At 46.7% G+C, this 26,672-nt stretch overlaps 1 protein-coding gene across 4 annotated transcripts in view; it reads right to left on the bottom strand.

Annotated features, from left to right (window-relative positions):
* pald1a (phosphatase domain containing paladin 1a) overlaps nt 1–26,672 on the bottom strand; it is a 290,101-nt gene that overhangs the window by 232,182 nt on the left and 31,247 nt on the right. For 3 of the 4 annotated variants that reach the window (XM_033985386.2, XM_055229721.1, XM_055229719.1), the window contains exons 2-18: nt 24,735–24,926; nt 22,102–22,204; nt 21,276–21,455; nt 20,710–20,898; nt 20,007–20,167; nt 17,774–17,849; nt 16,683–16,846; nt 15,831–15,927; nt 14,874–14,978; nt 13,910–14,005; nt 13,389–13,523; nt 12,739–12,855; nt 10,176–10,355; nt 9,120–9,317; nt 7,058–7,198; nt 6,243–6,314; nt 4,152–4,292 (exon numbers count right to left, since the gene is read on the bottom strand). In XM_033985386.2, the coding sequence (XP_033841277.1) occupies nt 4,152–4,292; nt 6,243–6,314; nt 7,058–7,198; nt 9,120–9,317; nt 10,176–10,355; nt 12,739–12,855; nt 13,389–13,523; nt 13,910–14,005; nt 14,874–14,978; nt 15,831–15,927; nt 16,683–16,846; nt 17,774–17,849; nt 20,007–20,167; nt 20,710–20,898; nt 21,276–21,455; nt 22,102–22,204; nt 24,735–24,913 (2,334 nt within the window). In that variant the 5' untranslated portion in view covers nt 24,914–24,926. Of the gene's footprint in view, nt 1–4,151; nt 4,293–6,242; nt 6,315–7,057; nt 7,199–9,119; nt 9,318–10,175; nt 10,356–12,738; nt 12,856–13,388; nt 13,524–13,909; nt 14,006–14,873; nt 14,979–15,830; nt 15,928–16,682; nt 16,847–17,773; nt 17,850–20,006; nt 20,168–20,709; nt 20,899–21,128; nt 21,162–21,275; nt 21,456–22,101; nt 22,205–24,734; nt 24,927–26,672 lie in introns of all 4 variants that reach the window. The other variant, XM_055229720.1, reaches the window with a different exon arrangement.

Here is a 26,672-nt window from a genome sequence, read left to right as displayed (position 1 = left end):
TGTGAAAGAAACACACATGTAACATCACACATGTAAGGTCACTACGCCCTCAGGTCACTACACCCTCAGGTCACTACACCCTCAGGTCACTACGCCCTCAGGTCACTACGCCCTCAGGTCACTCACAGACGCAGAGTGGAGCTGTTTCCTCCTGATTAAAGCTCAAAGCTCTAATCACAGTGACTCTGGCTCTGCCACTTGTGAAATCAGAAAAACGCAGAATGTGACGCGCAGCGTGGAAATGTGGGCCTGTTGCATTATGGGATGTTTGACTGTAGTATTATGGGATGTACACGCCGGTATCATGTGGAGTGGGGTTTCTATGGGAACAGTGCATGCACGTCTTTGACATCATTGGCCAGTCGGGTGCAGAGTGTAATTATGGTGGAAATGGAGACCAGGGTAGAAAGAGCGCCCCCCCCAGGACAACACGAGACACTGAATGTACAGGGAGGGCATCTGACACACAGGGAGGGCATCTGGCACACAGGGAGGGCATCTGGCACACAGGGAGGGCATCTGACACACAGGGAGGGCATCTGGCACACAGGGAGGGCATCTGAGGTGTGGACCTGGTTTCCTGTTATGTATCATTCACAGATTCATGTGTGCCTTTTCCAAACCTGCTCCTCCTCGAGGAGGTGCTCAGATTTAAAGATGCTGTTTGTGTATTGTTCAGGGCTTTTAAAGGAGCACTATGGAACTTTCCTGAGTCTGCTCCTGCATGTTCCACAGACTTACTGTTGTGTTTGTGTCTCTGTGGGTGTCATCTCTGACTCATCAGTATGTTACAATTTGCCCTCCTCCTCCTCTCTCTCCTCCTCCTCTCTCTCCTCCTCCTCTCCTCTCTCTCCTGCTCCTCCTCCTCCTCTCCTCTACTCTCTCTTCCCTCTCTCCTCCTCCTCTCTCTCATCTCCTCCTCCTCCTCCGCCTCCTCTCTCCTCTTCTCCTTTAAGTTTGTGTTCTGGTCCTAGCACACTTTTACCTCTCCCATCTCCTCTTCTCCTCTCCTTCTCCTCCTCTCCTCCTCCTCTCTCCTCTTCTCCTTTAAGTTTGTGTTCTGGTCCTAGCACACTTTTACCTCTCTCTCTCTCAACTCTCCTCCTTTCTCTTTGTCCCTCTCTCCCTCTTTTCTTTTCACTTCTCTCGCTCTCTCCTCCTCCTCCTCCGCCTCCTCCTCCCTCTCTCTTTCTCTCTTTTAGCCTTGAAAACATCTGGCCCTGTTTATCACCTGAGCAGACAGAGGGAAGCGGCGGGGGAGGGGGAGGGCAGTGCCAGTTCAAATCCTTCATTCAGGAGTTACAGCTGTGAGGATGAGAACAGGACTCTTCATCAGCTTCTGGCGTCAAACATAAAATAAAGTAAAATAAATACATTTAAAATAAATAAATGTAAAATATACAAATGTAAAATAAGTACAAGTAAAATAAAAAAACATAAAATATATAAATGTAAAATAAATACATGTTAAATATTTAAACGTACAATAAATACATGTTAAATATATAAACATGAAATAAATACAAGTAAAATAAATAAATGTAAAATAAATACAAATAAATTAAATTAATGTAAAATAAATCATCATAAAGCACCGTCTCTTTAAGGAAAGAAAAAGATACGAGTTTATGAATTATGCTACACAAACAGACCTGGGATTATACAAAACACACAAACAGCTAAACGACGTGAGCTATCTAAACACACGAGGAGCTAACCAACGCTAAAGGAGCTATCTAAACACACGAGGAGCTAACCAACGCTAAAGGAGCTATCTAAACACACGAGGAGCTAACCAACGCTAAAGGAGCTATCTAAACACACGAGGAGCTAACCAACGCTAAAGGAGCTATCTAAACACACGAGGAGCTAACCAACGCTAAAGGAGCTATCTAAACACACGAGGAGCTAACCAACGCTAAAGGAGCTATCTAAACACACGAGGAGCTAACCAACGCTAAAGGAGCTATCTAAACACACGAGGAGCTAACCAACGCTAAAGGAGCTATCTAAACACACGAGGAGCTAACCAACGCTAAAGGAGCTATCTAAACACACGAGCAGCTAACCAACGCTAAAGGAGCTATCTAAACACACGAGGAGCTAACCAACGCTAAAGGAGCTATCTAAACACACGAGGAGCTAACCAACGCTAAAGGAGCTATCTAAACACACGAGGAGCTAACCAACGCTAAAGGAGCTATCTAAACACACGAGGAGCTAACCAACGCTAAAGGAGCTATCTAAACACACGAGGAGCTAACCAACGCTAAAGGAGCTATCTAAACACACGAGGTTCGGTCCTGGTTTAGTCCCGGTTTAGACACGGTAGAGTCCAGGTTTAGTCTCTGGTTTAGTCCTGGTTCAGACCTGGTTTAGTCCTGGTTTAAACCTGGCTTGGTTCTGGTTCAGTCCTAGTTCAGTTGTGGATTAGTCCTGATTTAGTACCGGTTCAGTCCCGGTTTAGTCCTGGTTTAGACCCGGTTTAGTCCCTGGTTTAGACCTGGTTTAGTCCCGGTTCAGTCCCGGTTTAGTCCTGGTTTAGACCCGGTTTAGACCCGGTTTAGACCCGGTTTAGACCCGGTTTAGACCCGGTTTAGTCCCGGTTTAGTCCTTGTTTAGTCCTTGTTTAGTCCCGGTTTAGTCCCGGTTTAGTCCTGGTTTAGACCCGGTTTAGACCCGGTTTAGTCCCGGTTTAGTCCTTGTTTAGTCCTTGTTTAGTCCTTGTTTAGTCCCGGTTTAGTCCTGGTTTAGTCCCGGTTTAGACCTGGTTTAGACTCGGTTTAGACCCTGTTTAGACCCGGTTTAGTCTTGGTTTAGTCCTTGTTTAGTCCTTGTTTAGACCTGGTTTAGTCCTGGTTTAGTCCTGGTTTAGACCTGGTTTAGTCTTGGTTTAGTCCTGGTTTAGTCCTGGTTTAGACCTGGTTTAGTCCTGGTTTAGTCCTGGTTTAGACCTGGTTTAGTCCTGGTTTAGTCCTGGTTTAGACCCAGTTTAGACCCGGTTTAGACCTGGTTTAGACCCGGTTTAGACCTGGTTTAGACCTGGTCTAGTCTGTCTTAGGAAAAGTTCATTTCTGTCAGTGGGACTTTTTTAGTATCGATAACTGTGAAAAATGAAGATCTAGTTTCGATACTAGTTTCAGTTTTGATGAGGATTTGATTTTCGATATTTTGAAGTCCTAGTTCTCATCACGACACAAACACTTTTTATTTATGTCATTTCTTTCTACAGTAAACAACTATTGACCAGTGACTCATCTGCATCTCAAAGCAGCGGCAAATTAAATGAATAAAACAATTTAAATCAATTTACATATGAACAATCATCAAATAAACTCATCATTTCATCTGATGTTATGAGATTATAACCAGATTTCAACAAAACACCTGCAAACGTGAAATCTGAGTAACACAATGTGACACACAACAGCCACGACACAACAGCCACAACACAACAGCCACGACACAACAGCCACGACACAACAGCCACGACACAACAGCCACAACACAACAGCCACGACAACAAACAGAGCTTCAAACGAAGGAGTTAATCAGGTTATGAACAGCATTTACCCCAGAGAAAAGGATCCAGCTCTGTGCAAATGCAACGGCTGAACTTTGGTCCCATCTACTGGACGATAGAGGTACTACAAGAACTACAGCCCAAAGAACAGAGGAACATCTCCAGAACTACAGCCCAGAGAACAGAGGAACATCTCCAGAACTACAGCCCAGACAGAGAACAGAAGAACATCTCCAGAACTACAGCCCAGAGAACAGAAGAACATCTCCAGAACTACAGCCCAGAGAACAGAGGAACATCTCCAGAACTACAGCCCAGACAGAGAACAACAGAGGAACATCTCCAGAACTACAGCCCAGAGAACAGAGGAACATCTCCAGAACTACAGCCCAGAGAACAGAGGAACATCTCCAGAACTACAGCCCAGAGAACAGAGGAACATCTCCAGAACTACAGCCCAGACAGAGAACAGAAGAACATCTCCAGAACTACATCCCAGAGAACAGAGGAACATCTCCAGAACTACAGCCCAGACAGAGAACAACAGAGGAACATCTCCAGAACTACAGCCTGGATAGAGAACAGCAGATTAGCGTCCACATGGAGTACTGTCCGAGTGTGACCTCACCTGTCTGTAGGTGCAGATGATGACCTCTCTCAGGTGGTAGTGCATGGGGGTCATCGTTTCACTGACGGCGTCCAGAGCCGTGTCCACCTCCCTCTTCATTCTGTGTCCATCAGGAAGCAAACGCACCATCTTCATCACCACCTGCCCCACACAGGAAGAACGAGGATTTAAACGGCTCTGGTCCATAAGCCATTAACGTTTATTTTTGTACATTTTTATCAAACTAATCTCTGTGGAAACAAATGACCAGATCTGTGGAAAGGCGAGCCCACTCACAGAAAGAACGGAGGTTATATGGTATTTTTTCCAATACAAACATCTGTAACCTAGATTAGACCTAGATTAGACCTGGTTTAGACCTGGTTTAGACCTGGTTTAGTCCTGGTTTAGACCTGGTTTAGACCTGGTTTAGTCCTGGTTTAGTTCTGGTTTAGTCCTGGTTTAGTCCTGGTTTAGTCCTGGTTTAGACCTGATTTAGTCCTGGTTTAGTCCTGGTTTAGACCTGATTTAGTCCTGGTTTAGACCTGGTTTAGTCCTGGTTTAGACCTGGTTTAGACCTGGTTTAGACCTGGTTTAGACCTGGTTTAGTCCTGGTTTAGTTCTGGTTTAGACCGGGTTTAGTCCTGTTTTAGTCCTGGTTTAGTCCTGGTTTAGTCCTGGTTTAGTCCTGGTTTAGTCCTGGTTTAGACCTGATTTAGTCCTGGTTTAGACCTGGTTTAGTCCTGGTTTAGTCCTGGTTTAGACTTGGTTTAGTCCTGGTTTAGACCTGGTTTAGACCTGGTTTAGTCCTGGTTTAGACCTGGTTTAGACCTGGTTTAGTCCTGGTTTAGACCTGGTTTAGACCTGGTTTAGACCTGGTTTAGTCCTGGTTTAGTTCTGGTTTAGACCTGGTTTAGTCCTGGTTTAGACCTGGTTTAGTCCCGGTGGTTCTTGGTGGCATTTGCCGTTATCGTCGTTAAAAGTCCAGCTCTCTGACCGTATGGTGGCGTTGCCGTAGTGACCGCTCCGTGTCTCCTGGTTACGACCCCTGTGTTGCCGTGGTGACTGACACGACGTATTGTGTATGTGCGACATGTGGTCTGTTCAGATCTGTGAGACAGCGAGGATCTAACGAAAAATCACTGTCACAACACAAAAGACAGAGACTGTAATGAGGCCCGAGTGAGGCCCGAGTGAGGCCCGAATGAGGCCCGAGTGAGGCCCGAGTGAGGCCCGAGTGAGGCCCGAGTGAGGCCCGAATGAGGCCCGGTTTAGTAATTGTAATAATAATAATAATTATTATTATAATTATTATTAATATTCACATTGCCAGTCTAACCCAAGATTTAACTAACTTTTTTTCTCCATTCATGGAGTAGACCAGAACTAAACCAGGTCTAAACCAGGACTAAACCAGGACTGAACCAGGACTAAACCAGTGACTAAACCAGGTCTAAACCAGGACTAAACCAGGTCTAAACCGGGTCTAAACCAGGTCTAAACCAGGACTAAACCGGGTCTAAACCAGGTCTAAACCAGGTCTAAACCGGGTCTAAACCACAGATGACCCAGAGCGATGTCTGGAGGACTTTACGCGTCGACCTCGTTCACTCTGGTGTTTGGAAACTCACTGAGCAGAAGTGAGGACCTGGACACACAGAACACCACGTTCTGTAGGACACACCGATCCGATACTGAGCGGTCTGTCAGGTCTGATATCGACCTCCGAGTATCGGTTCAGTCGATATCCTGGTTGGACAGTGATGAATCAGAATGTTTGAAGTGTTATTTATACAAAGTCGTTCTGTCGCTCCAGCTCCGTAAACATCTGGACCAGGTTTGTCTTATTTGATTTTTGTGTAAATTAATTAAATGTTTTCGGATATTGGGAATCACCTTAATATCAATTATATCAGAATCGTATCTGTGTAGGTCATACCTGTGACCTCTGCAGTGTGTGTAGGTCATAAGTGTGACCTCTGCAGTGTGTGTAGGTCATAAGTGTGACCTCTGCAGTGTGTGTAGGTCATAAGTGTGACCTCTGCAGTGTGTGTAGGTCATAAGTGTGACCTCTGCAGTGTGTAGGTCATAAATAATAAAAACAGGCCTGACCTCAAACTCTCCTTTCGTGTACTTGGCGTCGGGGACACTCACGATCTCGTCGTCTGTGATTTCTGGAAAACCCTGAGACAAAAATGACATGACACAATATTTAAGCCATACACACAAGAGTACACACAAAAGTACACACAAAAGTACACACAAGAGTACACACAAGAGTACACACAACGGTACACACAACGGTACACACAAGAGTACACACAACAGTACACACAAGAGTACACACAACAGTACACACAAGAGTACACACAACAGTACACACAAGAGTACACACAACAGTACACACAAGAGTACACACAACAGTACACACAACAGTACACACAACGGTACACACAACAGTACACACAACAGTACACACAACAGTACACACAACAGTACACACAACCGTACACACAAAAGTACACACAACAGTACACACAACAGTACACACAACAGTACACACAACAGTACACACAACAGTACACTGACAGAACGCCAACAACACCGTGAAGGTATAATGACACACACACACACAGAGACACACACACACACGTGTTTACTTATGTTGAACACACACACGTGTTTACTCACATTAAACACACACACGTGTGTTTACTCACGTTAAACACACACACACACACGTGTGTTTACTCACGTTAAACACACACACACGTGTGTTTACTCACGTTAAACACACACACACGTGTGTTTACTCACATTAAACACACACACGTGTTTACTCACATTAAACACACACACGTGTTTACTCACATTAAACACACACACGTGTTTACTCACATTAAACACACACACGTGTGTTTACTCACGTTAAAGTTCCACAGTGTGAGGACGGCGATGACCGAGGCCGTGGTTGTTCGTCCTTTTCCATTTGAACAGTTAAACACAAACGCAGAGTGAGCGTCTTCAGCTAAAGCACTTTTCATCGACTCCAGCAGACGGTCAAAGTCCTGCACACAAACACACAAACAGGTGAACAATGAGCACACAAACACACAAACAGGTGAACAATGAGCACACAAACACACAAACAAGTGAACAATCAGCACACAAACACACAAACAGGTGAACAATGAGCACACAAACACTAAACACACGTGTGTGTGTTTAACGTGAGTAAACACGTGTGTGTGTGTGTTTACTACTACTACTACTACTACTGCTACTACTAATACTACTACTCATACTACTACTACTACTACTACTAATACTACTACTAATACTACTAATACTACTACCAATACTACTACTACTACTACTACTAATACTACTAATACTACTACCAATACTACTACTACTACTACTACTAATACTACTAATACTACTACCAATACTACTACTACTACTACTACTAATACTACTAATACTACTACCAATACTACTACTACTACTACTACTAATACTACTAATACTACTACCAATACTACTACTACTACTACTACTACTACTACTACTACTACTACCAATACTACTACTACTAATACTAATACTCTATTAACTTTTGGAAAAATGTTTTTTCTTATGAAGTAAAATAAAACGCACAGAAAACGACTTGTTTGTTTTGCAAAGTGAGTGAAATAAACTGTGACCTGTAGTACCTCTGCAGTACCTCTGGAGTACCTCTGTAGTACTTCTGTAGTACCTCTGCAGTACCTCTGGAGTACCTCTGTAGTACCTCTGGAGTACTTCTGCAGTACTTCTGTAGTACCTCTGCAGTACCTCTGGAGTACCTCTGTAGTACTTCTGTAGTACTTCTGCAGTACCTCTGGAGGTCACTAGAGGGCGCAGTCGTACAAATGTTCTCCTGTTGTGATGCTCTTTGTTACAGCTGCTCTCTTCATCATAATGCTGGATGTTAAACTGTATTTTTTATATTTTCACCGTGTGTATTTATTATTATTATTTATTTAAACATCTGTCATTTTATTAAACGAAGACGATCAGAAAACACCTCGTTATTTATCTGATTAAGAACAAACTCTTTTTCTTAAAGGGCCAGAGTCTGATTTAAAACTGTGAGGCAGGAACATGTTTTAATTTGAACCTTAAGCCCCGCCCACCTCATGTTTCTGCCGCTGTGATGTCACACCATGACACGTGTGCGGGATCGTGTCATGTGGTTTTTACCCATGATCCTTTGCAACAAAGTGCCTGATTGGATAAAAAAGGTTCAATCAGTGTCCTGCACAATAAGACACACAGGGAGGGCATCTGACACACAGGGAGGGCATCTGACACACAGGGAGGGCATCTGACACACAGGGAGGGCATCTGACACACATCTGACACACAGGGAGGGCATCTGACACACAGGGACGGCATCTGACACACATGGAGGGCATCTGACACACATCTGACACACAGGGAGGGCATCTGACACACAGGGACGGCATCTGACACACAGGGAGGGCATCTGACACACAGGGAGGGCATCTGACACACAGTGACCTTTGAGAACATGTTTGTAGAGGTGAAACTACAGCATTAGACATTTTTATGTAAAATAAAACAGGAGATTTGTTTTTTTCTGGAGGAAGTGACGTCACTGATCAGGTACTGACTTTCACCACTAGAGGGCAGGCAAGACTCCCAACAGCTGTGCAGTACCCACCTCCTCCCTGGGGGCGCTGTACTCTCTTTAGTGGTGTAAGTGCAGTACCCACCTCCTCCCTGGGGGCGCTGTACTCTCTTTAGTGGTGTAAGTGCAGTACCCACCTCCTCCCTGGGGGCGCTGTACTCTCTTTAGTGGTATAAGTGCAGTACCCACCTCCTCCCTGGGGGCGCTGTACTCTCTTTAGTGGTATAAGTGCAGTACCCACCTCCTCCCTGGGGGCGCTGTACTCTCTTTAGTGGTGTAAGTGCAGTACCCACCTCCTCCCTGGGGGCGCTGTACTCGGGCAGGGGCACTCGTCTGTAGACCAGGCCTTGGTGAGATCTTTTGTGTTCGTTGAAAATGTCATGAATGGTTCTGACGTGTTTGAACATCTTCATTTGTTTGTCCTGCTCCATCGTCACCTCCAGCCACTTCTGCGCTCCTAACACCTCCTCTTTAAGGGCCTCCTCCAGCGTCTGAGGAGGACACAGACATGTTTATGTTAAAATCTGGTGTTTAGGCTCCAGACGATTATCCAATCAGAACGCAGCATGAGCGTCACATGACTCTCTCAAAGCTGAAATCCAGTTGTTTTAGACCTAAAATGTCTCTCTCTGATCTGATTGGTCATGACCTAAACCCCAGCACCTGCAGCCAATCAGGACTCAGAGCTGCTGCGGCCAATCAGGACTCAGAGCTGCTGCAGAATCGCTCTGTCAGGCTCAGGTGGGATAATGTTTGTTTTAAAGGAACAAATTGTTATAATTATTTTAGTGTGAAACAAAATACCCAGAGGGCACTGTGTGTTGTGAGGTGGTGTTGGTGTTGGTGGAGGTGGTGGTGTTGGTGGAGGTAGTGGAGGTGGTGTTGCTGGTGGAGGTGGTGGAGGGTACACTCCTGACCTGCAGTACCTCCGGGTCAGTAGAGGGCACTGTGTGTTGTGAGGTGGTGTTGGTGGAGGTGGTGGTGTTGGTGGTGTTGGTGGAGGTGGTGGTGTTGGTGGAGGTGGTGGTGCTGGTGGAGGTGGTGGAGGGTACACTCCTGACCTGCAGTACCTCTGGGTCAGTAGAGGGCACTGTGTGTTGTGAGGTGGTGTTGGTGGAGGTGGTGTTGGGGGTGTTGGTGGAGGTGGTGTTGGTGGAGGTGGTGTTGGTGGTGCTGGTGGAGGTGGTGGAGGGTACACTCCTGACCTGCAGTACCTCCGGGTCAGTAGAGGGCACTGTGTGTTGTGAGGTGGTGGAGGTGGTGTTGGTGGAGGTGGTGGTGCTGGTGGAGGTGGTGTTGGTGGAGGTGCTGGTGGAGGTGGTGGAGGTGGTGCAGGGTACACTCCTGACCTGCAGTACCTCCGGGTCAGTAGAGGGCACTGTGATCTTCTGCTCCACGTTGGTGGCTTCTCTGACGGAGTAGATTTGGGCGTTTGCTTCCAGGACCAGTTCCTCCTGTAGATTGATCCAGAGGAGGTGACGGTGCCTCCTCTTGTCGTCTGTGAGGTGAGACAGGACGGCCGCAGACGCCTGGAGACCGAGGGCGAGGGGGGGGGGTACGTTACATTTATGCTATGGTAAATATGCAAACATCTGCCGGAGAAAATCACCTATGACTAAAGCCATTAAGATGATCTGAAAGACGCAGGGTCAGTCCCAACGTCTGCATCATGTGACTCGTCCTACGTCAAACTAGACCAGATGAGCACATTGACCGTTTCCATGGAGATGTTATTACTTTGTCTGAAATGTTCCACAGTACGATATTAAACTTGTAAAGCTGTAATTACTCTTACAAGAGTTTTCACTGTGCGCGGGGTCGCCCCTCCACAGACTGGACCAGTAACTTCCCCGGCTCGTCTCCATGGAGAAGATACTTACGTTTAATGCCAGACTATGGAACATCACGGGCAAATTAAAAACAAAAACGGAGATAAGTGGATGGCGCAGCCTCCAGGAAAAAGTTACATAATGCTCCTTTAAATCAAGTACATTATTGTGATGCACCAATGACGCCCAAGTCTGTAGTTTATAAACGTGTAGTTAATAAACGTGTAGTTAATAAACGTGTAGTTTATAAACGTGTAGCTTATAAACGTGTAGTTAATAAACGTGTAGTTTATAAACGTGTAGTTAATAAACGTGTAGTTAATAAACGTGTAGTTTATAAACGTGTAGCTTATAAACGTGTAGTTAATAAACGTGTAGTTAATAAACGTGTAGTTAATAAACGTGTAGTTAATAAACGTGTAGTTAATAAACGTGTAGTTTATAAACGTGTAGCTTATAAACGTGTAGTTAATAAACGTGTAGCTTATAAACGTGTAGTTAATAAACGTGTAGTTTATAAACGTGTAGTTAATAAACGTGTAGTTAATAAACGTGTAGTTAATAAACGTGTAGCTTATAAACGTGTAGCTTATAAACGTGTAGCTTATAAACGTGTAGTTTATAAACGTGTAGTTAATAAACGTGTAGTTAATAAACGTGTAGTTAATAAACGTGTAGTTAATAAACGTGTAGCTTATAAACGTGTAGTTAATAAACGTGTAGTTAATAAATGTGTAGTTTATAAACGTGTAGTTAATAAATGTGTAGTTAATAAACGTGTAGCTTATAAACGTGTAGCTTATAAACGTGTAGCTTATAAACGTGTAGTTAATAAACGTGTAGTTAATAAACGTGTAGTTAATAAACGTGTAGTTAATAAACGTGTAGCTTATAAACGTGTAGCTTATAAACGTGTAGCTTATAAACGTGTAGTTTATAAACGTGTAGTTAATAAACGTGTAGTTAATAAACGTGTAGCTTATAAACGTGTAGCTTATAAACGTGTAGCTTATAAACGTGTAGTTTATAAACGTGTAGTTAATAAACGTGTAGTTAATAAACGTGTAGTTAATAAACGTGTAGTTAATAAACGTGTAGCTTATAAACGTGTAGCTTATAAACGTGTAGCTTATAAACGTGTAGTTTATAAACGTGTAGTTAATAAACGTGTAGTTAATAAACGTGTAGTTAATAAACGTGTAGTTTATAAACGTGTAGTTAATAAACGTGTAGTTAATAAACGTGTAGTTAATAAACGTGTAGTTAATAAACGTGTAGCTTATAAACGTGTAGTTAATAAACGTGTAGTTAATAAATGTGTAGTTTATAAACGTGTAGTTAATAAATGTGTAGTTAATAAACGTGTAGCTTATAAACGTGTAGCTTATAAACGTGTAGCTTATAAACGTGTAGTTAATAAACGTGTAGTTAATAAACGTGTAGTTAATAAACGTGTAGTTAATAAACGTGTAGCTTATAAACGTGTAGCTTATAAACGTGTAGCTTATAAACGTGTAGTTTATAAACGTGTAGTTAATAAACGTGTAGTTAATAAACGTGTAGCTTATAAACGTGTAGCTTATAAACGTGTAGTTTATAAACGTGTAGTTAATAAACGTGTAGTTAATAAACGTGTAGTTAATAAACGTGTAGTTAATAAACGTGTAGCTTATAAACGTGTAGTTAATAAACGTGTAGTTAATAAACGTGTAGTTAATAAACGTGTAGCTTATAAACGTGTAGTTAATAAACGTGTAGCTTATAAACGTGTAGTTAATAAACGTGTAGTTAATAAACGTGTAGCTTATAAACGTGTAGTTAATAAACGTGTAGTTAATAAACGTGTAGTTAATAAATGTGTAGTTAATAAACGTGTAGCTTATAAACGTGTAGCTTATAAACGTGTAGTTAATAAACGTGTAGTTAATAAACGTGTAGCTTATAAACGTGTAGTTAATAAACGTGTAGTTAATAAATGTGTAGTTAATAAACGTGTAGCTTATAAACGTGTAGTTAATAAACGTGTAGTTTATAAACGTGTAGTTTATAAACGTGTAGCTTAACGTCGTCTCATTGGACACACCTCCGTGTTGGGCTGTGACATGCCGTACACGGGCATCTTGGACACACGTCTGAAGTTCGCCGCCTTCATCTCTTTGACTGTGCTCAGCAGATCTGGAGCTAAGAACGAATCTGAAACCTGCAAAACACACAAACGCTAACGTTAGCTAAAAGTTCTAACCGAGTGTCCCCCCTAGAGTGTCCCCCACAGTGTTCCCCCACAGTGTCCCCCCAGAGTGTCCCCCACAGAGTGTCCCCCACAGTGTCCCCCCCAGAGTGTCTCCCACAGAGTGTCCCCCACAGAGTGTCCCCCCACAGTGTTCCCCCACAGTGTCCCCCACAGAGTGTCCCCCACAGTGTCCCCCCAGAGTGTCTCCCACAGAGTGTCCCCACAGAGTGTCCCCCCACAGTGTTCCCCCACAGTGTCCCCCCAGAGTGTCCCCCACAGAGTGTCCCCCACAGTGTCCCCCCCAGAGTGTCTCCCACAGAGTGTCCCCCACAGAGTGTCCCCACAGAGTGTCCCCCCACAGTGTTCCCCCACAGTGTCCCCCACAGAGTGTCCCCCACAGTGTCCCCCCAGAGTGTCCCCCACAGAGTGTCTCCCACAGAGTGTCTCCCACAGAGTGTCCCACAGAGTGTCCCCTGGAGCTGGATTATTAAAAAGTGTCTCACCAGGACTCTGGCTCCTTTCGTGACGAGTTCTGGAGAAACACTGAGCTCAGAGAAGTTCATGTTTGATAAAAGTCTGTAGATCCAGGAGTGAGAACGCATCCACTGACTGAAGGAGGACAGCAGGCCTACGGGACACTGGAGAGGACAAAATGAAAAACAAGGAGGACAGCAGGCCTACGGGACACTGGAGAGGACAAAATGAAAAACAAGGAGGACAGCAGGCCTACGGGACACTGGAGAGGACAAAATGAAAAACAAGGAGGACAGCAGGCCTACGGGACACTGGAGAGGACAAAATGAAAAACAAGGAGGACAGCAGGCCTACGGGACACTACAGAGGACAAAATGAATAACAAGGAGGACAGCAGGCCTACGGGACACTGGAGAGGACAAAATGAAAAACTGAAGGAGGACAGCAGGCCTACGGGACACTACAGAGGACAAAATGAAAAACAAGGAGGACAGCAGGCTTACGGGACACTAGAGACACTTAAATACATGTGTGGTTCTTGTTTACACACCTGCTCGTGGAGGTAGGCGTTGAAGACGATCAAATAGAAGTATCTCTCCAGGCTCTGCATCGTTCTCTTTAGAAAATAATCTTTAGTGCTGCTTCCCTGAAAATAAACATTATTATAATTAAAAAACGTGACACGCGGGACAAAAAGGTACAGGACCTTTAATATAACCGTACTATGCTAGCAGGTTAGCCGTGTCCATTCGTATATACAGTCTATGCTAGCAGGTTAGCCGTGTCCATTCGTATATACAGTCTATGCTAGCAGGTTAGCCGTGTCCATTCGTATATACGGTCTATGTTAGCAGGTTGTCGTATATACAGTCTATGCTAGCAGGTTGTCGTATATACAGTCTATGCTAGCAGGTCCGTGTCGTATATACGGTCTATGCTAGCAGGTCCGTGTCGTATATACGGTCTATGCTAGCAGGTCCGTGTCGTATATACGGTCTATGCTAGCAGGTCCGTGTCATATATACGGTCTATGCTAGCAGGTTGTCGTAGATACGGTCTATGCTAGCAGGTTGTCGTAGATACGGTCTATGCTAGCAGGTTGTCGTAGATACGGTCTATGCTAGCAGGTTGTCGTATATACGGTCTATGCTAGCAGGTTGTCGTAGATACGGTCTATGCTAGCAGGTTGTCGTAGATACGGTCTATGCTAGCAGGTTGTCGTAGATACGGTCTATGCTAGCAGGTTGTCGTAGATACGGTCTATGCTAGCAGGTTGTCGTATATACGGTCTATGCTAGCAGGTTGTCGTAGATACGGTCTATGCTAGCAGGTTGTCGTAGATACGGTCTATGCTAGCAGGTTGTCGTAGATACGGTCTATGCTAGCAGGTTGTCGTAGATACGGTCTATGCTAGCAGGTTGTCATAGATACGGTCTATGCTAGCAGGTTGTCGTATATACGGTCTATGCTAGCAGGTTGTCGTGGATACTCGTTCTTAAATGAGCTCGTTGTACCTGCATGTCGTAGTCGTCTCCGATCGCCTCCAGTTTACTCTTGTTTTCATAAATATCTTCTTTTATGTTGTGCATTTGTGAACACAGAATAATGGCCTGGTCCACCTGCATCAGAAGAAACGCACAATAAAACACAAGAAACACAAGAAACACACAATAAAACACAAGAAACACAAGAAACAAAAATAAAACACAAGAAACACAAGTAAAACATAAGAAACACAATAAAACACAAGAAACACACAATAAAACACAAGAAACACAAGTAAAACACAAGTAAAACAAAAGAAACACACAAGAAACACACAAATAAAACACAAGAAACACACAAGTAAAACACAAGAAACACACAAGTAAAACACAAGTAAAACACAAGAAACACAAGAAACACACAATAAAACACAAGAAACACAAGAAACACACAATAAAACACAAGAAACACAAGAAACAAAAATAAAACACAAGAAACACAAGTAAAACATAAGAAACACAATAAAACACAAGAAACACACAAGAAACGCACAAGAAACGCACAATAAAACACAAGAAACACACAAGAAACACACAAGTAAAACACAAGAAACACACAAGTAAAACACAAGAAACACAAGTAAAACACAAGAAACACACAAGTAAAACACAAGAAACACAAGAAACACACAAGAAACACACAAGTAAAACACAAGAAACACACAAGTAAAACACAAGAAACACAAGTAAAACACAAGAAACACACAAATAAACACAAGTAAAACACAAGAAACACACAAATAAACACAAGTAAAACACAAGTAAAAACAAACACACTAAAACATCCTCATTAATACAGGAACAAAACTCTGTGCTAAAAAACAGCTCAGGCCGCCGTTAGGAAAGGAAAAAATATATATACTATGAATCTGATCAGATTTTTAAAAATGAATTGAAGTATTTTAAATCTGTTTTAGCCACGCCCACCTCGTGCAGGAGCTGCTGTCCATTGGGCAGTTTGTTGATGAGGCTCTGAATCACTTGGAAAAGTGGTTTTGTCTCTGAAGCTCCGTTTGTCTCAGCTCTGAAAAAACACGTTTGAAATAAATGAACGTTTCAAATAAAGACGATGTATTTGGATTTGTTAATGACGCACTTAAATCCTCTTTTTTCATTCTGTTCTGTAAAGTATTGATCTAAATGTAACAGAATCACGTCTAAACATGGCGTCCATTCAAGTCAAAGGTCAAATGCCACGTCGCTAGTTTAGCCTTTAGCCGTCACGTACATCCTGCCCGGACCGTGTGCCGTTGAACTACTCCCCCACGAGACTTTGAGCGGCGAGACTTTGAGCGGCGAGACTTTGAGCGGCGAGACTTTGAGCGGCGAGACTTTGAGCGGCGAGACTTTGAGCGGCGAGACTTTGAGCGGCGAGATCGAGCGGCACAGAGCCGCGAAGGAGACGAGGGAATAATAAATAAAGTATAAAAGCTAATGTTTGTGCTTCAGGAGCTTCTGATGTTCTAAACCTGCAGCTCGTTCACGTCGCTCACGTGGTCGTTCGTGTCGTACCATGTGATCGCTCTGACCAATCAGAGCTCGAGTTTAGCCAGAGCGGACAGTGAAGCTCACGATTAAAAAGAGTTTTTATGACAACAGACGGATTTTGAGCTGAGGAAAAGTTTATGATCTGAAAATAGGTCAAAATTGTATGTGTGTGTGTGTGTGTGTCTTTGACCTTTGACCTTTGACGATGGATCATCGCTGTATAAAAATGTGGCGGTTTAAGTAAATTTAACTTTACATGCGTGTGAATTGTTGAGACGTGTTTAAACTCACTCCATGTCGCCGCGAGCGTCGGCCGTGAGTCTGTTCATGATCAGCGTTCCCAGGATCAGCCCCAGGTTGGTTCGTCCCACTCCGACCTGACAACTGAAGAGGAGGGCGGGGAGAGGACGGACCGGACCACTGCGTCTGGAGACGGGGGACAGGCTCGGACTCTCCTGTGGACAGAAGAATACAACAATACAACTCAATGTACAGGAATATCACTGTGGGACTAGGAACTCCAGATCATTCCAGATCATTCCAGATCATTCCAGATCATTCCAGAGCAGCATTCACCTGAACTACAGGATTTAACACGGACCTTAGAACGTTTTAGTTTCTAACAATCAGACCAGAGAAGTTAAAAATGAGATATTATTTTTATAAAGAATCAAACTTCCTGAGATGTTACACAAAGACAGACCCAGGAGGACGTGAGCCGACGCCACGTTTACAGAAGAATGATGAAGTTTAAACATGAGACGGAACAGAGCGTTTCAGTGAAGCTGTCCAGGTGTTTCAGGGGCTTCATCAGGTCAAACGTCCAAACTGTTCAAACTGTTCCACCTCCAAAGGATTTATGTAAGAGAGCGACATTCAGAGACGCGCTGGAAATAAACTCATGATAAAAATAATCTGCTTTATCTGATTTTACTGTTTTAAAAGTCACTTCTCACTGACCTCACACATCAGAGCATCACAATGACTCACCATGATGAGTTTATAAGCACTTTACACAACTCTGTCACACAAACTTACCATGCTAACAGCGCACTTCCTGATTATCGGACAATACAACACTTTATAAGCTCATCGAGGCGAGCAGTTATAGAAGCCACACAAAGAGCCAATCAGAAGCGAGTCTGATGAAGGTCACGCCCACTCCTGCCCACATCACTCAGAGCGGGCGCTTAGCAACGCTGTCAATCAAACCTGTTCTGAACGCTAGCAGGTTAGCTCTGTGCATGTATATATACGCTGTATGCTAGCAGGTTAGCTCTGTGCATGTATATATACGCTGTATGCTAGCAGGTTAGCTCTGTGCATGTATATATACGCTGTATGCTAGCAGGTTAGCTCTGTACACAGTCTGTGGTTCTTACTCTGAGTATTTTCACAAAGGCGTCAAACTCGTCCTCCAGCGGCGCTCCCTCGGTGGGCAGAGGTACTCTGTGGTAGCTGGAACAGAAAACGGCAGGAAAAAAAGACAGTTAAGCAAAAACAAAACAGGAACGCAAAAAAAATAGAGAATGATCCATGACGACAATATAGCGACATTTTAACAAACTTCTCTCTCTCGCCATCCCTCTCACTCCATCTCTCCCTCCCCCTCTCTCCTTACTTCTCTCTCGCTCTCTCTCCATCCCTCTCTTCTTTAGTGTCCCTCCCCCCTCTCTCCATCTCTCCCTCCCTCCTCTCTCTCCCCCACCTCCCCCCCCCACCACCTCTCCTCCCCTCTCTCTCTCCATCCCTCTCTTCCCCCCCCTCTATACAAACAAACAGCAGGATTTATGACTTTTATTTCTGACCTTTGTTCAGTGGAGCAGAGCAGCAATAAAACAGAGAGCAGAGAGGACGACTACTACTACTACTACTACTACTACTACTACTACTACTACTACAGACAGAGCCGAGAGGACAGGGCCTCAGGAGGTACTAGGAGTACTACTACTACAATCACTACTATGAGTACTACTGTGTCAGGATTCCAGTTTTTCCCTGTGTTCCTGTGCTGTCCCTTCTGTGGCCGTGTCGCCCAAGTGCCCTTACATGCGCCCTTAAATGTGCCCTTCGACCGGTGCATTTAAGGGCTTACATAAGCGCAGTGTCCCATTTCATTCACCCGACGAATGCGGCCGAAAATGTGCCCAGCGTTTCCATGGAGATGGACTGTAGCCAAAGCGTGCATCCGAGCACACTGCGATATCCCATCATGCACCGCGCCAACTCAACAAAGACACGAAAACACACGTCCAAATGTTTGTACTGGTTTACGTCACCTACAGCAGAGCGACATGAAACTGTTAAACTGTCTGAGGCGACTCTCAGTGACGTCCTGTTCATCTCTGTGTAACTGAGCAGAATTATCCCTCACACTTGTGTTTTAGTGAATTATCCCTCACACTTGTGTTTTAGTGAATTATCCCTCACACTTGTGTTTTAGTGAATTATCCCTCACACTTGTGTTTTAGTGAATTATCCCTCACACTTGTGTTTTAGTGAATTATCCCTCACACTTGTGTTTTAGTGAATTATCCCTCACACTCCGCAGACGGCGGAGTTTATCCGCCTGAGGGGGGAGAACGGCCACTTATTCACCGGGACAAATTCTCCACGGACAGCGGCTGAGGCGCACTCCAGGTCCCACTTCAGCACGAAGGCGACTAGACGGAGGAGTACCCTTCCTCGGGTGGGTGCTTCGAAGGGTAATTCGAACGTTACTTCGAACGGTGCATTTGGTGAATTGGGACACGGCTTTGCTCTGTGCCTAGAGCTGGGCGGGGCATCTTGCAGTCCTCACCTATGGCTCCGCCCACTCCTCACCCGCGGCCCATCAACGACATCAAGTTTGAACATCTAGACGGCTGAGACTCATTTCTCCAAACGCTGCTCCTCGGTCCGTCGTCCCGTCGCGTTTGAACAGCTGGGCCAAGTTTCATTGTGTTTTTTCTTCTTTTCTTCAGACCTCGTTTTTTGGACCTGACTCACATTGATCACCTCTGACCCGACTCCCAACCACTCCCAACGGCTCCCAACGACTCCCAACCACTCCCAACGGCTCCCAACGGCTCCCAACGGCTCCCAACGGCTCCCAACGGCTCCCAGCGGCTCCCAGCGGCTCCCAGCGGCTCCCAGCGGCTCCCAGCGGCTCCCAGCGGCTCCCAGCGCTCGGCCTTTTCATTTTCTTTGAAATAAAACCTGTACATTTTTTGAGTTCTGTGTCTGCACCTTTTGATTCACAAGACGTTATGACACACGACTACTACGACTGCTCCTCCTCCTCCTGCTCCTCCTCCCTCCTCCTCCTCCTCCTCCTCCTCCTGCTCCTCCTCCCTCCTCCTCCTCCTCCTCCTCCTCCTCTCCCTCCTCCTCCTCCTCCTCCTCCTCCTGCTCCTCCTCCCTCCTCCTCCTCCTCTCCCTCCTCCTCCTGCTCCTCCTCCCTCCTCCTCCTGCTCCTCCTCCCTCCTCCTCCTCCTCCTCCTGCTCCTCCTCCTCTCCCTCCTCCTCCTCCTCCTGCTCCTCCTCCCTCCTCCTCCTCCTCTCCCTTCTCCTCCTCCTCCTCCTCCTGCTCCTCTCCCTCCCTCCTCCTCCTCCTCCTCCTGCTCCTCCTCTCACCTGTACTTGGGTGCGGTGAACAGCGGCCTCTTGAACACCTCCTCGGTCACATGGACGTCTTCTTCAGACGAGATGGAGATTTTCTGAGGCTCGTCTCGGAAAAACTCGATGTCGTTGTAAACAAAGAAAATGTTTTCATTGAGTTTGGCAAAGTCACAGAGCTGGAAAAAAGAGAAAAGAAAGAAAGACTTGAACGAATCAAAGAAAAGATACAACTGCTGAAAGAAAGAAGAACGAGATTCATCCCCCAGCCCTCATGTCCCTCGTGTCCCTCGTGTCCCCTCATGTCCCTCATATCCCTCGTGTCCCTCGTGTCCCTCATGTCCCTCGTGTCCCTCATGTCCCTCGTGTCCCCTCATGTCCCTCATGTCCCTCATATCCCCTCATGTCCCCTCATGTCCCCTGGCGTCCCCTCACCTCCTTTCGTATGCTGCTCTTCAGATGTTCCAGGATATGGTTGTTCTTGACCTCATGTCCCCTCATGTCCCCTCATGTCCCTCATGTCCCCTCATGTCCCTCATGTCCCTCATATCCCCTCATGTCCCCTGGCGTCCCCTCACCTCCTTTCGTATGCTGCTCTTCAGATGTTCCAGGATATGGTTGTTCTTGACCTCATGTCCCCTCATGTCCCTCATGTCCCTCATGTCCCCTCATGTCCCTCATATCCCCTCATGTCCCCTCATGTCCCCTGGCGTCCCCTCACCTCCTTTCGTATGCTGCTCTCCAGATGTTCCACAGCCTCGTCCTTCTCCAGATGTTCCAGATGTTTGTTCTTCAGCTCGTGCAGGTTTTCGTGGAGGTTCTCCTTTCTCCTCGGAGTGTACGGCACAAAGTCGTCGTCTTTGTGGAGGAACAGCACAGGCTCCCCTCGGACGCACAGGAAAATCACCTCCTGAAACACACGGAACACAAAAATAACATCAGGCGAGTGTGGAGGACCTGGAGTCTGTGTAGGACCTGGAGTCTGTGGAGGACCTGGAGTCTGTGGAGGATCTGGAGTCTGTGTAGGACTGTGTAGGACCTGGAGTCTGTGTAGGACCTGGAGTCTGTGTAGGACTGTGTAGGACCTGGAGTCTGTGTAGGACCTGTCTGAACAGTGAGCTGTGGTTGTGGGTTCCTGACCTGGTGTCCTTGAGCCTGGAGTCTGTGTAGGACCTGGACTCTGTGTAGGACCTGGAGTCTGTGTAGGACTGTGTAGGACCTGGAGTCTGTGTAGACCTGGAGTCTGTGTAGGACCTGAACAGTGAGCTGTGGTTGTGGGTTCCTGACCTGGTGCCCTTGAGCCTGGAGTCTGTGGAGGACGTGTTTGAACCCGTTGAGGCTGGGTTGGCCCATCCCAAACAGCGGGTACGAACCCTGCACCTGTCGGAAGTTTGGGGCTCCGAAACTCGCAGTGGTTTTTAAGACGTCGGCTTTGATAAACACGTCCTGGACCATGAAGCACTCCCCCTGACGAGAAAATAAACAAATACAACAACAACAATAACAATAACAACAATAAACACGTCCTGGATAATAAAACAAACACATAAATAAATAAGTCCTGGTTCCGTCCTGGTTTAGTCCTGGTTCAGTCCTGGTTCAGTCCTGGTTTAGTCCTGGTTTAGTCCTGGTTCAGTCCTGGTTCAGTCCTGGTGTAGTCCTGGTTTAGTCCTGGTTCAGTCCTGGTTCAGTCCTGGTTTAGTCCTGGTTTAGTCCTGGTTCAGTCCTGGTTCAGTCCTGGTTTAGTCCTGGTTTAGTCCTGGTTTAGTCCTGGTTCAGTCCTGGTCGATTATTGGTTTAATGTGTTTTCAAAAGCGATTGTCCATCAGTGAGCGCTGACCCACAAGAGAAACAGGAGCGTCCAGAGCAAAGGGGCGGGACGCACAGGATCATTTCTGTCAATGGGATTTGTTTAGTATCGATTCCTGCTCAAACGAGTCTTTAGTTTCGATACTCGTTAAATCCCGTTTTGGATCAGATTTAAAATGTCAAATTGGCCCCAAAGACTCAGCTCTAATTAAAAACATAAAAAGGATAAACAGTTGAATAATTCCACATGTTGCCACTTTGGTCTTGTTTTGGTGAAAGTGAAAGTGAAAGTCCCGTTTCTCACCTGGACCAGGTAATGTTCAGGCATCGTGTCAGAGATCCGGCCCATTTTATAGTTTGTTTTGAGGATATCATCATGAATCTGGAACTCCTGCCTGCAGTTATACCTGAAAAACAAGACCAGGAAGTCCTGGTTTAGTCCTGGTTTAGACCTGGTTTAGACCTGGTTTAGACCTGGTTTAGTCCTGGTTTAGTCCTGGTTTAAACCTGCTTTAGTCCTGGTTAAAACCCGGTTTAGACCTGGTTTAGACCTGGTTAAGACCTGGTTTAGTCCTGGTTTAGTCCTGGTTTAGACCTGGTTTAGACCTGGTTTAGTCCTGGTTTAGTCCTGGTTTAAACCTGCTTTAGTCCTGGTTAAAACCCGGTTTAGACCTGGTTTAGACCTGGTTAAGACCTGGTTTAGTCCTGGTTTAGTCCTGGTTAAAACCCAGTTTAGACCTGGTTTAGACCTGGTTTAGTCATGGTTTAAACCTGCTTTAGTCCTGGTTAAAACCCGGTTTAGTCCCGGTCCAGTCCCGCATTAGTCCTGCTTTAGTCCTGGTTAAGACCCGGTTTAGACCTGGTTTAGTCCCGGTCCAGTCCCAGTTTAGTCCCGGTCCAGTCCCACTTTAGTCCCGGTCCAGTCCCACTTTAGTCCCGGTCCAGTCCCGGTCCAGTCCCGGTCCAGTCCCAGTCCAGTCCCACTTTAGTCCCGGTCCAGTCCCACTTTAGTCCTGGTCCAGTCCCGGTACAGTCCCACTTTAGTCTAGGTCCAGTCCCAGTCCAGTCCCGGTCCAGTCCCAGTCCAGTCCCGGTCCAGTCCTGGTCCAGTCCCGGTCCAGTCCCGGTCCAGTCCCAGTCCCGGTCCGGTCCCGGTCCAGTCCCACTTTAGTCTCGGTCCAGTCCCACTTTAGTCCCGGTCCAGTTCCAGTCCAGTCGAGTCCCAGTCCAGTCCCAGTCCAGTCCCACTTTAGTCCCGGTCCAGTCCCGGTTCAGTCCCACTTTAGTCCCGGTCCAGTCCCGGTACAGTCCCACTTTAGTCTAGGTCCAGTCCCAGTCCAGTCCCGGTCCAGTCCCGGTCCAGTCCCACTTTAGTTACGGTCCAGTCCCGGTCCAGTCCCACTTTAGTCCCGGTCCAGTCCCAGTCCAGTCCCGGTCCAGTCCCGGTCCAGTCCCGGTCCAGTCCCGGTCCAGTCCCGGTCCAGTCCCAGTCCAGTCCCACTTTAGTCCCGGTCCAGTCCAGTCCCGGTACAGTCCCACTTTAGTCTAGGTCCAGTCCCAGTCCAGTCCCGGTCCAGTCCCGGTCCAGTCCCGGTCCAGTCCCGGTCCAGTCCTACTTTAGTCTCGGTCCAGTCCCGGTCCAGTCCCACTTTAGTCCCGGTCCAGTCCCGGTCCAGTCCCGGTCCAGTCCCAGTCCAGTCCCGGTCCAGCCCCGGTCCAGTCCCGGTCCAGTCCCGGTCCAGTCCCACTTTAGTCCCGGTCCAGTCCCGGTCCAGTCCCGGTCCAGTCCCAGTCCAGTCCCATTTTAGTCCCGGTCCAGTCCCGGTACAGTCCCACTTTAGTCTAGGTCCAGTCCCGGTACAGTCCCACTTTAGTCTAGGTCCAGTCCCAGTCCAGTCCCGGTCCAGTCCTGGTCCAGTCCCGGTCCAGTCCCGGTCCAGTCCCGGTCCAGTCCCGGTACAGTCCCACTTTAGTCTAGGTCCAGTCCCAGTCCAGTCCCGGTCCAGTCCCAGTCCAGTCCCGGTCCAGTCCCGGTCCAGTCCCGGTCCAGTCCCAGTCCAGTCCCACTTTAGTCCCGGTCCAGTCCCGGTCCAGTCCCGGTCCAGCCCCGGTCCAGTCCCGGTCCAGTCCCGGTCCAGTCCCGGTCCAGCCCCGGTCCAGTCCCGGTCCAGTCCCGGTCCAGTCCCACTTTAGTCCCGGTCCAGTCCCGGTCCAGTCCCACTTTAGTCTCGGTCCAGTCCCGGTCCAGTCCCGGTCCAGTCTCGGTCCAGTCCCGGTCCAGTCCCGGTCCAGTCCCAGTTCAGTCCCGGTCCAGTCCCAGTCCAGTCTCGGTCCAGTCTCGGTCCAGTCCTGGTCCAGTCCCAGTCCAGTCTCGGTCCAGTCCCGGTCCAGTCCCGGTCCAGTCCCGGTCCAGCCCCGGTCCAGTCCCGGTCCAGTCCCACTTTAGTCCCGGTCCAGTCCCGGTCCAGTCCCGGTCCAGTCTCGGTCCAGTCCCGGTCCAGTCCCGGTCCAGTCCCACTTTAGTCCCGGTCCAGTCCCAGTCCAGTCTCGGTCCAGTCTCGGTCCAGTCCTGGTCCAGTCCCAGTCCAGTCTCGGTCCAGTCCCGGTCCAGTCCCGGTCCAGTCCCGGTCCAGTCCCGGTCCAGTCCCACTTTAGTCCCGGTCCAGTCCCAGTCCAGTCTCGGTCCAGTCCCGGTCCAGTCCCGGTCCAGTCCCGGTCCAGTCCCGGTCCAGTCCCAGTCCAGTCCCACTTTAGTCCCGGTCCAGTCCCACTTTAGTCCCGGTCCAGTCCCAGTCCAGTCTCGGTCCAGTCTCGGTCCAGTCCCGGTCCAGTCCCGGTCCAGTCCCACTTTAGTCCCGGTCCAGTCCCAGTCCAGTCTCGGTCCAGTCCCGGTCCAGTCCTGGTCCAGTCCCGGTCCAGTCCAGGTCCAGTCCTCACGTGATGACCACTGGAGCCACTTTGTTGGTGATGATGGACTTGGCTTTCCCGGAGTGGACGCTGACGGTGTGGAAGGGGGAGGAGCTTAGAGAGCGCCTGTCCGTCATGTCGTTGCTGTGGTGACTGTCGCCGAGGGCCGAAGAAACGCTTTGTGACGCCGCGCTGGCCGTCGTACCCATGCTCCACGGGCAACTGCGGACCAGAGGAGCACAGGGTCACACGCTCAGTACGATAAGGTCAGAGGTCAGAGGTCAGAGAATGACTGGGACTGTCACACGTGAACGAAAACACCTCTGCAAATGCCAAAAAACACGCATTCAGACGCACGTACGCCAACCTGTGGGTCAGAGGATCTGACCGCTCCACCAAGGACGTTTATGTCCAGAGCGGGATTTGACCCACAACCTTCAGATCAGTGCACAAACGCTCTACCAACGGAGCCACTGTCGCACTTATTCTGCCAATCGATGGATCTGACCATCAGTTATACAGATTATAGGACCATACTTGACCCATATTTGACCCATATCTGGCCCATATCTGACCCATACTTGGCCCATATTTGACCCATATCTGACCCATATTTGTCCCATACTTGGCCCATATTTGACCCATATCTGGCCCATATTTGACCCATATTTGACCCATATTTGACCCATACTTGGCCCATATTTGGCCCATGAAGCTTAAGTGGTGGAGTTTATTTACAGATAAATGTAGAGTCGGTGTAGGACTGGATGGATTCCAAAGTGAGTCAAACAGTACACTAGAGTACACAACAGTACACAACAGTACACTAGAGTACACAACAGTACACAACAGTACACTAGAGTACACAACAGTACACAACAGTACACTAGAGTACACAACAGTACACAACAGTACACAACAGTACACTAGAGTACACAACAGTACACAACAGTACACAACAGTACACTAGAGTACACAACAGTACACTAGAGTACACAACAGTACACTAGAGTACACAACAGTACACAACAGTACACTAGAGTACACAACAGTACACAACAGTACACAACAGTACACTAGAGTACACAACAGTACACTAGAGTACACAACAGTACACAACAGTACACTAGAGTACACAACAGTACACAACAGTACACAACAGTACACTAGAGTACACAACAGTACACTAGAGTACACAACAGTACACTAGAGTACACAACAGTACACAACAGTACACTAGAGTACACAACAGTACACTAGAGTACACAACAGTACACAACAGTACACAACAGTACACTAGAGTACACAACAGTACACTAGAGTACACAACAGTACACAACAGTACACTAGAGTACACAACAGTACACTAGAGTACACAACAGTACACAACAGTACACTAGAGTACACAACAGTACACAACAGTACACTAGAGTACACAAATATACAAAAACATACACAACAGAACACAAAAGTACACTAAAAAACACTAAAATACACAACGTACTACTGTTTGTATCTTAAAATGCCTCATCTGTGCAGGCTAAAAGTGGTGGAAGGTTACGAGGGACAAGTACTAAAGTACTGTACTTAGGTAAAGTACAGATGCCTAAAAATTCTACGTTAAATACTTTTACAGTGGATACTTTTTCCCTTTGACTTCAGTACATCTGAGAGCACTATATACTTTTTACTCCACTACATTTTCAACTGGACTGAAAAGTACAAGTACTTTTCATCTAACTTAAGGGGTTATTTTTATCAAGTTCGTGGAAATATCCTGAAGAAAGTTTTTAAGTTTCGGCTTCGAGCAAAACAAAAATAAACGCACAAAATTCAGAAGAAAAATGTAAAACACTGATTTGTTTCTTTGACCAAAATATTTTGAATTTCATCTCTATATTTATGAATAACCCTGATTCTAAACCGTCCACGCGCCGCTGTTTGAGAACCGCTGCCTCCAGAGCCGTC

This window comes from Periophthalmus magnuspinnatus, chromosome 19, assembly GCF_009829125.3.
Source record: "Periophthalmus magnuspinnatus isolate fPerMag1 chromosome 19, fPerMag1.2.pri, whole genome shotgun sequence".
In the NCBI taxonomy this organism is placed as follows: Eukaryota; Metazoa; Chordata; class Actinopteri; order Gobiiformes; family Gobiidae; genus Periophthalmus; species Periophthalmus magnuspinnatus.
This window is presented reverse-complemented; position numbering and strand designations above follow the sequence as displayed.